At 38.5% G+C, this 12,159-nt stretch overlaps 2 protein-coding genes across 2 annotated transcripts; one reads left to right on the forward strand and one right to left on the reverse strand.

Annotated features, from left to right (window-relative positions):
- Positions 1-1,594: 1,594 nt before the first annotated feature.
- LOC109019131 lies at positions 1,595-2,467 on the reverse strand. The gene has a single exon (XM_019001358.1). It carries the CDS (start codon positions 2,465-2,467, stop codon positions 1,595-1,597), a length of 873 nt encoding a protein of 290 aa, XP_018856903.1.
- Positions 2,468-7,158: 4,691 nt separating this feature from the next.
- LOC109019130 lies at positions 7,159-8,046 on the forward strand. Its single transcript, XM_019001357.1, has one exon. The coding sequence runs from the start codon at positions 7,159-7,161 to the stop codon at positions 8,044-8,046; it is 888 nt and encodes a 295-aa protein (XP_018856902.1).
- Positions 8,047-12,159: the final 4,113 nt, after the last annotated feature.

Genomic DNA, 12,159 nt, shown 5'->3' on the forward strand with positions numbered 1-12,159 from the left:
TCTCCATAAACCGGCTAGTACCAGTTCGAGTCCTAGCAGATGCGCTCCTTCTGTTATAATTTTTACATCAATTTCATGGGAGCCTGGACTCGTGGGCCGCACGCCTATGGGGCTGGGGCTGCTGTAGGCCTTGCGCCTTGGGCTGGACCCAGGCCAGTGTGGAGGTCACCCTCTCAATAAAGGATTAAAAGTTTAAAACTTCTTTCTTGTATAGGGTGTGGTTTCCCTTGTGTTTGGACTAACCAAAGTCATTAATATCACCAAGTCAATGAATAACTTGCGTTATACATAAAGGACCCATGAGCAATAATTTATAAATTTTTCTTAATTTTTTTCTTTTCAAAATAATTTATAATTTTCAAAATCAACTCCAAAATAATACAAATAATAAATATAATATATACTTATTTTGAAAATATTTCCAAACAACTATAGCCTGAGTGACTTCAGGAGAGAGAGGGGTACGGGATCGATTGGAATCTTTGCCTTTTGGCCAGGACCTCTCGGAATTCCTTTCCGTACATCTCTCATTGCTTTATCTATTGATCCCTTAATTCCAGTTCCCTGTCATCACTACTAATGGCAGGGGAACCGAATCCATGTTCCAGCACCCATTGCTCAAGCTCTTAAATTGTCAATGCATTGAGCTACCCCCCCACGCTTGTGCGAGTAATTTATTCATCTAACTGAAACATTGTTCTTTCATCTCCAATTCTGCATGATCGATGAAATTGATATATTTCTGCAGTCAGATTTAGTACTCTTAAGAATAGAGCAGTGGAGATTTCCCAAAAAACGAGTTTTATACTGCCGGAATCAAATATGTGTATGTACCAAGTCATGTACAAGCGCGAGTGAATTTACAGGCCGCCTCCGCTTGTAAAAATTGATGCCCATCACGAATGTTGGAGAAGGGTAACTCTCGCTTTGATCAGACTCCTACACAGACATTCAAGCCCTTGTTCAAAACCTTAACGCTGTTGGAGAGACTACTTTGAGACAATATTTGGAATCTTGACAGCTTTTCAAAAATTTCGTTTCTTTTCGAAAATGAGATGTTATTAAAATTAAAAAGTTGAATAAAATATTATTATAATATTATTTTTAATATTATTGTTATTTTGAGATTTGAAAAAATTAAATTGTTTATATTATTTTGTATGAAAACTTAAGAGAATTATAATAATGAGATGAGATTAAACGAGAGGTTTTCAAAATTTTAGATTTCGTACTTAAAAGCAAACGAGGAATTTCACAAACCCCTCATACGATGCCTAGCCCGGAGAGAAGGGTTGAGGGAAAATGAAAAGGTTTGAATGTCATGAACCTTTGAAGAACTGATAATGGCACATCGTGTACCAATATTTCTGATTTTCATATCGAGTATATTGCATTTGCATGCTTCGTTATCAATCAGTTTTTAGGAAAAGTAACAAATCCTCTAGAAGATAAAAGTTAAGTAGCCATGATCATGAATTTAGTATATTTATATAGAATCAGAAGAGAAAGTACACCATAATCTCTTTCATGTACAAGTATGAACAATAAATCTTGAGGCCTTCTCTACGAAAATGGATGCCCGTGCCTTTCTGGGCTAGTGATTGAAGATGTTAAGAAGGGAAACTCTGGTTTTTATTAGACGCCTAAATAGACATTCAAGCTCTTCTTCAAGATTTTGAATGCTGGGCTCCAATTTCACCAGCAAGTTCTGCGCATTTTCTATATGGACGAGATCATCAGATTTGCTGGTCCTGAGGAGAGATTGTAATGCTGCATCCACCTTCTCAAGTTTTGTTTCTTCATCCTCGCATGAAACTCTTTTAGGATGCAGCAGCTTGGATACCAAAAACCAGCCACTTGACTTTGTTGGCAACTTTGGTCCAGCTACAAATGACAACAGGGATTCAAACACAGATAGAGTGACTGCTTCTACTTCTCTTAACATGTTAACCATGGCCACGGTCTCAATGCTTTTGTTATTGCACTTGCTTTCCATGCCCTTAAGGGTCTTGTGGATTGCCTTTTTAATACTCTTCCTTGAGACCAAGTAATTCCTAACCTCCCTTGCAAACTCTGCATCACCTCCCCGTCTTCTGCGCATAAAGGATTGAATTTCATTGGTGCATTCCTTTGTCTGTAACAAGACATCCTTGGCTATGCCACACACATCCAGGAGCCTAACAGATCCATTCAGAAGTTCTTCGACCCATTGCGCATGCTGCTCTTGGGCCAAGGTTTGTTGAGTGAGCGGCAATTGAAGCAACTTGTCAACATGATCATGTAAATCTTGAAGGCCGCCTAGTTTCTGGCTTATTGACGATGTTGATGATGATGATGATGTGGCTTCAGAAGCCCTCAACCTGCTCAATTGCTCTTCAACCTCTGAAATGAGCGGGTGTGTCCTAGAGGGCAAGCTGTTAGAGCGAACATGGTAATGGGACTTTGGGTTCAAAGGAGAGGCAGCCATGTTTCCTTGACAAACAGAAAGTCTTGCAGTTGAACGTAAGAATTGGTCCAGCAGTTTGCCTTCCATTGGTTTGGAATCTGCTCAATATATACAATGGAGTGAGGGCCGGGAACATAAAGAATCTCATCATTTTCAAATATCAATCAGTCGTAACATGATTTCGATCCAGATCTAAATGCCATCTCGGCAATGTTTTTGCAATGTCTCCCTCTAGACAACTCTCCAACTGGTTATCAATTATTTCTATATTTAAAAAAATCATTGGAGCATCTTTTCAGAAGATAATATATAAACTGCATGCATGTTGCACAAAAATGTTTAAGATATGCAGCACACGAGTGGCATGGCACCATCTTCTTTGACACAAAACGGTACCTGCCTGCCTGCCTTCTAGGAAGACAAGAAGCTTTCATCACTTTGTAAACATACGAGTATCATTAATTTACTAGCCAAGGCAAGTTTGCATTAATTACAATCAGGTGGTCATACTCATCATCTGCTACACCTTCCCCAGTGCATCAGAATAGCTTTTTCTTGGGCCTGCTTTCTATTATTTTAATTTTTTTCTCTTTTCTGGTCTAAAAACTTTTATGCTTACAAGATACAATTAATGATGATGAATGAGATAATCTTATTGTAATTAGTGTGACACATGTGTGCACGAGTGACACTGCCCTCTTGTCTCCCAGAGAGGCTGGCTGAACTGCATTGATTGGCTAATGCCATTGTTGTATTGGACGAGATGGTGTCAACACTCGTGCGTTTCATATTTTATATACCGGGACACAAGTTTTTATGTGATATAAACCTTAAGTTAAGCAACTCATCTGATTTTGCAGGTCTATATATATATAAAATTGGGGAGACATTGCATAAACATTGCTGATATAGCATTTAGATCCAGATCAAAATCATGTTGCCACTCATTGAGTTTTGAAAAGGATGAGATTCGGATCCCTAGTCGTAATATATACAGCAGATGCCAACAGGAGGATGACAAGTAATTTCTAGACTAATTTTTACATTCAACTCACAGAGTTTTTCTGAATTAAGTGTAAGGCCCACCAGAGGTTTTTGGTGCAATACAACTTGATATCAAAGTTGTCAAGTTCCAATCTCAAGTCTCAAAAGCAGATGGTGTTCCATAAATAAGAACTGCATTGTAAACTTTGCAGTAAGATGCATGGTCGAGGATAGAGAATAGGATGCATCTTCTTACGACAATTGATTTCCTGATTTGTCACCCTAATCTATTTTTGTGAGAGGCACACGTGCGCTACGATATTAAATTAATCTATACAGTGGAAAGTAAACTATATGGATGTCATATAATAATTCAGAAAACATGTCCATTTACGAGGCAATAGTACATTTGGGCGGGCGGCGACTTTTGTTGCCTCCATTACTCTATGAAAAATGTGTTGGCCTTCTTCCTGACTGGGAGACAGTCTGATCTATCCAGCCTTACGAGTCACACATGCCAATTTTACATATTATTTGTCGGCATATTCATGCAGCATGCAGATCTTGCCTGCTTTTTGCACAATAATCATGCTTCGGGTACTCCTGCACAATGTGTTTGATTTATAAATAGACACATCTCATTTTCCTTGCATGTGCACGTGTACAAAGGAGTGTGACAAGGGAGGGACAGAAGCGATTTATAAGAACACTCGATCGTTTTTCAATATTTTATATAGTACTGACATTATTGCAACCTTTGAGTAGCCTTTTCAACAGATGGAGTGGTGGTGGGAGTGAGACATTGCAAAAACATCGCCTTTTGATGAGGTTTGGATACAGATCAAGAAAATGTTGTCGCTAATTGATAGAAGAAAGGACAAGATTCCTCGTGTCACTCTCAATCTGTAATATATAAACTTGCTCTGCAAAATGTACATGATTCAACTGCAGCTAACAGCCTGCCTTTTAGAACACGCACCCGCTTGCCCCACAATTCGATGTGCAACCTCTACATAATGCTGCTCAGTTTCATCCTCAACAATATTCAACAAAATAAATGGCCTTGCAGATTTGTATGACAGGGTCGATAAGTTGTTTTTCTTGCTGCTCTGCTCTTTCAACAAGCCTTAGCTCAAGAAAAGAATGTCTGCATGTACTTCAATCGATTATACACATAAGATGGCGAAGTGAAACTGGGCTTGCAAGTCAGGTAAACAAATGCTTGGCCTCCGGGAAGGTGTGGAAAAGACTCCTTGTAACCAGTTTATCACGCTGATTCCCAGATTTCCTTTATATCTAGACCAAGTTGTAACGATCCAAGGAAGCTGAGCTTATGATCCAAAAGCAATTTTCGAAGTTAGAATTAGAGCTCCTTAAAGTAGTTATAAAGGTCATGAACTTCTCCCTCCCAGACAACGTGGGATCCAACCAACCAAGCTCTTCCATTCACTACCCTCTGATATATGTGGAGTGTTACAACCTTCCCTCTTTAAGTTATTGACATCCTCGTCAAGTCATTCGAAAGTGACATGGTAAAAGTCTCACACTTAGCTAATATTGGATTTTGAGATAATTCGTAATGATCCGAGGAAAGCTCATGCTACATTTGGGTTCGTACTTCAAAAATACTAGTCAGATTTATAAATGGAATCCCTTCGAATCAATATGAAGGCCAAGAAATTTCTACTCCTAGGCAATGGAGATTTCATTCACCAAGCTCCCCATTAACTACCCTCCCATAAATGTGAGGTGTTCCACAAGCCATGTTGAAGCAATGTGATCATTCATTTCAAATCATCTGTACAAAGAGTAGCATGAAAGGAAGGAAGCAGGAACTAACACAGATGAATTTTCAAAGTCCAGTTGCAATCCATCAATTGTCACAGGACAAGCAAATATGATGACATCCTGAAGAATGGACTGAACTATCAGGAAAAATTGGATTCGTGCATCCAAGATACCAACGAAGTAGAATGCCGGTTCAGGTGTTTGATAGAAGCCTGAGTTTCTCTTCTAAACATCCTTAACCACTTGTTGAGATAATTAAGATGCAGTTATAGGATTTAGATGTTCACGCTTGTCAATGGATAAGACAGACAGACATGTAACTTCATAAAATACTAGATAAGGTCTTCTACAAAATTCTGCACTGATATATTTACTTCTTTCCATAGCATTCATATTTAACTTTCATGAGATTAAGATCAAAAAATAAAGTTCATATTGAAACTGTCAGTCTAAGAAGGATAATTCAGGAAAAAAAAAAAAAAAACAAACACTATAGAGATCAAAGACAAAGCAAAAGTTCAGATCGAATGATATTGAATTCTTAGTGATTTTATAATAAATTAACCTTTGTTGATGTGAAAATGAAAAATAAAAATAAGAAATAAACATTTCACAACGAGAGTATTTTTTCTTTGTAAACTATTGGGCCACACGAGGACTTCATGCAATTTAATTGAATATCATATCTGTTTGTGTTTTGGTGGGGAGTCTGATTAATCCAACTTGCCTATTAGTCAGCCTCATAGGCCGATACCATTTTCTGTACCATGGAAACATGACACAGTCATGTATGCAGATCTTGCTTGCTGCTTGCACAACAATTATGTTAAAGGACTACACCACTTGATAGACGATTACCAACACATTACTTGATTACCTAATGGTGTCTCTGAGTGCAATTGTTAATTGTGCATGTGTGGGCAAGAGCAAATGTAGCCCTCATGGGGAGGCAGGCCAAGCTGGAAATGGCTACTGCCCCCCTGTTCTTGTATCAGTAGAGATGGCCTAACACCATTCATGCGATGGATATATTATAGCCACCGGCCAATTGTGAAATATGTTATATCGTATTTCATCATGAATACTTCATGTTTCAACCAATAATGGGCCACATGAAGACTTTATGCAATTCAAATCAATATCACATCTGTTGGGGAGACAGATTGATTAATCTATCCTGCTCTAGCCAGCCTCATAGGCTTATATACTCTTTTTCTATATTTCATGGAAATATGTGGCATATTCTTTTACTAGACCATGCCATTTGCTTGCACAGCAATGAAGTCAAGGGCTTGCTCCACTATATTAATTATTAGTAAAAAAATGGAGTCTCTCATTGTGATTCTGTGCACGTTGATGGAAACATTGGAACCTGATTGAACAACCCTTGCCAGTTGCTGCTTAGATGAATTATACTTATAAATATAAAACCTTCGAAGTCATGATTCAGCAAACAATTTCTCAAGCTTGAAGTATAATATATTTCATTACATATAGCAGTTCTGGACATAGTACAGATACTTTAATCGTGCATGTGTAAGCAAGAGCAATGTATCCCTCATAGGGAGGCAGGCCAAGCTGGACATACAGATGGCTATTGTCACCGTTCTTGTATCAGTGGAGAAGGTCTATCTAACACCATTCATGCATTGAATGTATCATAGCCATTGTGAATATCTTATGTTGTGATACAGAAATTGAAAATTATCGACAATGAGTTGGAGACCTGGTGATGAGGAGACATTGCTTAAATAATACTGACATGGTGGTTACAATTCAATCGAAATCATGTTGTTACTAACAATTTGCACGAGTATGAGATTCCTCTTGTCTCCCTTTCCCTGAAATATATAACGAGCAGATGCCAAGGAAGGAAGGCAGATTGCTTGGCTAATTCACTCTGACAAAAGATAGGTCTTCTCTTTTCTGAGAAAGGAAAAATGGATTCCTCTGCTTCAAACCCAAAAACCTCTTACCATGCTCGCTCTAACAGCTTGCCTTCCAGTCCACACCCTCTCATTGCACAAGTCAATGAATATCTATGCAGATTGAGGGCTTCTGAAGCTACTTCATCATCATCATCTATGAGCCACAACATAGTTGGCCTTCAAGATTTGCATGATTGCGTGGACAAGTTGCTTCTGTTGCCACTCAGTACACAATCTTTAGCCCAGCAGCAGCAGGAGAAATGGGTGAACGAGCTATTAGATGGATCTCTTCGGCTCTTGGATTTGTGTAACACTGCTAAGGATGCCTTGTTGCAAACAAAGGAATGTACACAAGAACTTCAATCAATTATGCGAAGAAGACGAGGAGAAAGTATGCTTGGGAGTGAGGTTCGGAAATTCTTGAACTCTAGGAAGGTGGTGAAGAAGGCCATCAACAAGGCCTTGGGGAACTTGAAGGGTGCAAAAGACAAATGCACCTTCTCTCCCTCCGAGGCAGAGAATGAGGTTGTGGCCTTGTTTAGCATCTTGAGAGAGGCGGAAGCTTTCACTGTCACCGTGTTCGAGTCTTTGCTGTCCTTTATATCTGGACGAAACGCACAATCAAAGTCATGCAGATGGTCTTTGGTTTCCAAGCTAATGTACAGCAAGAGGGTTGCTTGTGAGGAAGAAGAAACACATGCAAACGAATTCAGCAAGGTGGATGCAGCCTTACTTTCAGTTTTCATGACAAGTAAATTGGATAACAAGCATGTTGAGAACTTGCAAAATCAGCTCGAACACTTGGAGATGTGCACGCAAGATTTTGAAGATGGACTTGAGTGCCTGTTTAGGCGTTTGATAAAAACCAGAGTTTCTCTTCTCAACGTCCTTAACCACTAGATACTAGCTCTTCATACTTGTACATGAAAGAAATATCCATGTTTATGTCTTTTCAATACAAAATTCAGTGCCTGTTGCATAAATTATCGACCCTTATTACTCCTTTTCACTTGAAAATGAAACCAATGTTCCATACATATGCAATTTTCCAGTTTCCGATTCTCAGTCATAGACCATGCATGAAATCGCCACAGGAGACAGGAAAGAACAGCCAAAGGAAATAACCATACACGTTAAATTATCTAAATGATAAAATCAATTCATAGCAGTCTTGGACAAGATGAGCAATGGACATTGGTAGAAGGTTGGACCAGATTAAGAGATAGCAAAGCCTGACCACTGAACAGTAGTTGACCCCAAAATAATTACATTTTTAGTAATCATGAAAATTAGCTGTGCTAATTCATTAATACAGTAAACACAGTTTGGAATTCGTCGGTTTTTTTTTTTTTAAAGTAATTTTAAATTTACACCAAAGCTGTCAAGATTCGATTTGTCTTCATTGACAGTACTATTAGCACGTACACAAAAATTATTGAAAAAAATAAACTAATGACAATCACGTCTGTGTATGCGTAATGGAGACAACTGACTGGATTAGCACGCTCCCTTGCTAATCTCAAATTGTTTTCCCACATCATGGAGGAGAGACATGGCCACCGCTTGAAAGAATCTGGGTTCTACACGATGCTCACGTTGACCATGGCTGCCAGCCCGTTTATTATAGGCCTCAACCATCCGGGCTTGTGTGGGCTCTGACGTGAAAATTTTTCATTTTACACCTTCATATAATTAATTATCACCCTTTTTTTTTTAAAAAAAAAATGCGTTTTAAATTACTAAATCTAATAATTTGGTATATCAAATTACTTATCTTTTTTTGTTTTTTTTTGTTTTGTTTTGTTTTTTTTCAATATACACCTCGTCGTTCAATTTTCTTTTGAAAAGAAAGCCACCATGTCTTTGCCGTCTCTCATAGGGTGGCTCGACCTATTCCACTCAAGGGGCATCTGCTAGTGCTAAGACCATGGGTTATGTAAAATTCATATTTTTATAAAATTTAAAGTCTCCAGCTCAAAAGTCCCGTCTAATAGCCTTTGTATTTTATCTATAATTTCCAATTTGCTACAGTATAACGTGCACTGTTCAGAATTGTATATATTTTTAATTCATTTCTCTCTTCATGTACTTCCTTTTTCACTATCATATTTTACTTTATTTCATTTCAATCCCTTCTTGTACTGTTTATTTCGCACGTCTTCCCCTTCTTCATAGTTGGGTTCTTCTCGTCTTCCATCAACCACGGTTTACTATTTTAAATCTCTACATTTCCAGTTCAAGCATCCCGTCGTCTACTTGAGATAGAGTTGTGCTACGGATCAGCCTCTGTTCACAGCTGATTCGTAGCACACGTGACTTTTTTTTCATTTTTTAATTCAAAACCGACCCTCTCTCACCCCACACAGACTTTACCCCCCACCCGATTCTCTCTCTTAGCCCACCCAATCCCACCGCGCGCCACCTGTAGTTACCGGCCACCACCATTGTCAACTTCCAGCCCCACCGTCGGTACCGCTAATGCTCATGTACTCTTCCCTCGCTGCGTCGCGTATTCCTTCCTTGCCAAGCAACCGAATCGCGTTTGGCCTCTCTCTACCATTGTCGGCCACCCAGCAGTGTCATCGACCACCTCATTGGCTCTCCCTCACATCGGCGACCCTCCAGCCACCTTCGAGCCTCCACGCGTAGCGTGCTCTCCACTCCCAAAATGGGTCTCACATGGATTTAGTTTCGAAAGTTCGAAACGCCGCCGCCCGCCGCCGTAAGCCAGCCCAGCCACCACCATCAAGCCGCATGACCTCCCAGCAACCCCCACCGCCAAACCCAAGTCACGGCAACCCCCCATTGTAGCTCAGATCAGCCTAATCCGAAATGGGTCTCGCCCTCTCTCTTGCCGCCACCGTACACCAGCCCAACCACCACCAACGAGCCTCACGACCTCGCAGCAACCCCCACCGTCGAACCCCAGTCACGGCAACTCCCTCCTCCCTCGCAGCTCAGATCAGCCCCCGGTAGTAATGGAGTGTTTTCAACTTTTCGAATTTCCGAGGGGGGGGCAGGGGTGGGAGACTTCGTGGGACTTTGTGAATTTGTTTAGGGATAAATTTGTCAATTTACTTTGACACGTAAGGTGTTTTTTGGATGATGCGTGAATAGGGACTACTCCCTAGACTTTTTCATTCCGCAAAGTCGAGAAAGTATTATGCTAACAAATTTTAATATTTGAGAATTTCAATCATTAAGGTTATTTCTTTAAATCTAATTCTAATTTCATTAGCATTTTCAGAAATTGATTAATTCTTTTTAAAGCTGATTCTCTCTCTTTTTATTTTGTGGGATTTTTATTTTTTGGCTTTAGGATGAGATATTCAGCTCATCCTCTGCAGCTGCTATGTTTTTGAAGGTCAGTAGTTTTTCTAGAGGAAAAAAGATTCTTTGCTGCTTCTTTTCACTTATTTATTTTGCTTTTCGAATAACCATTTATGTACCTTAAAATAGAGAGAGAATGCTACTTCGTAAGTTGTTTAATTGATTTGGTAGAAAAAACAAATTATTTAATTGGCTGGAGAATCAGTAGCCTACAATGGTCGGTTACACAGTTGAAATAAAATGAGATATTTTGAATAGTAATAAAATTTTTGAGTTAAGATGAGATGAAATAATTTGTAAAAAAATATATATTTGGATAATAAGATGAGATGAGATAATTTTTAATTTTTGAGATTTGAAAAATGTGTGGGTCTACTGTTGATTAGAGAGCCACAGACTATTCACTGTCAGTTTATTTTTTATGTCAATTTTGCACTGTTCACATACTGTTTACTGTCATTATGTACTGTTTATTACTGTTTATTTAAGTTGATGCTTTTAAAATTTAGAGATGAAATATAGTGTGCTTGGATAGGAAAAACTACTGCACGGTACAGATGAGATGAAAAATATTTTTGGGTAACCAAACGTGGCCTTAAAGTATTTAGAATGACATACTTCCCCATCCAAAGAAACATATCCTGGTGCCATTGTCTAGTAAAACTGGGTTGTGGTGGTCTAAAGGAACTAGTATTTCTCATTTCATGCTTTATTGTTACAAAATATTGGAAGGGACTGTATGTGGCACCGTTAGTTCCTTTTGTAGGTTTATGCGATAGGTGGGGAAGTAAGGTTATAGCTTGTTGGGTATAAAGGTCTTGGTGGCCCGGTAATTTAGTTTGTTATTTTGTTTACAAATTGAAGTAATTCTGAACTTATAGATCATAAGATACATTACCAATATATCTAATTCCACTCAAGTCTTTATTCAAAAAATGAGATGATTTTAAGGCCAGTCCATAGTTTTGGCATTCCAGTAATTGCCTGGTCTGCTCTGGTTACTAGAAGAACGGGTTTCCCTCGTGCCATTGTGGAGGATACACCTGATTTAAGCTTTTCTCAGCCATTTTCATCTCGAATACTGGTGCAAGTCATCCCGGATGCCTTTTTAATGCTACCAACCGTGATGCAGTTGGACGTATGACTGATTTGCAAGAATGGCATGGTATTTTTTTTTTTTTTTTCACTTTCAATCTTTATTTTATTTGGCCAACTTTGCAAGTGGACAGTTTTCTTCATTTATGATTAAACTTGCAAGGTGCAGGGTGTAGTTGCTATGTGTGTTGCTACTACTATGTGTACATCAACCGAGAATGAGCCTATTGTAGTTGGAAAACCATTAACCTTCTCTAAAATGAATATGTAAATGATAATAAAAACAAATAAATACGTCGATATATGATATATTATAAAAATGGGTATGTAAAATAAAAAAAAAAAAGTGGCTTGTAGTGATTTATTTTAAAAGATAGGATTAAAGAATCATTGGGAATGCTCTAAGAGCCACCCCATGGCGACTTTTGTGGTGGTCATCGGTGGCCATTTTTAGGATTTTTTATTTATTTTCAATTTAATTTTATTAATACTTGTTTGGATTAAAATTTAAGGATGGCATTTTAAAAAATTCAATATATAAATAGAAAATAGCTCTCAGATTCCAGTGTTATTCCTTTCATAAGTAGC

The sequence above is a fragment of the Juglans regia genome, chromosome 13 (genome assembly GCF_001411555.2).
Source record: "Juglans regia cultivar Chandler chromosome 13, Walnut 2.0, whole genome shotgun sequence".
Classification (NCBI taxonomy): Eukaryota; Viridiplantae; Streptophyta; class Magnoliopsida; order Fagales; family Juglandaceae; genus Juglans; species Juglans regia.

What these genes read in the sequence shown, in the direction of transcription:
- LOC109019130 (XM_019001357.1), top strand. Translation starts at nt 7,159, where the DNA reads ATGGATTCCTCTGCTTCAAACCCAAAAACCTCTTACCATGCTCGCTCT.
- LOC109019131 (XM_019001358.1), bottom strand. Translation starts at nt 2,467, where the DNA reads ATGGCTGCCTCTCCTTTGAACCCAAAGTCCCATTACCATGTTCGCTCT.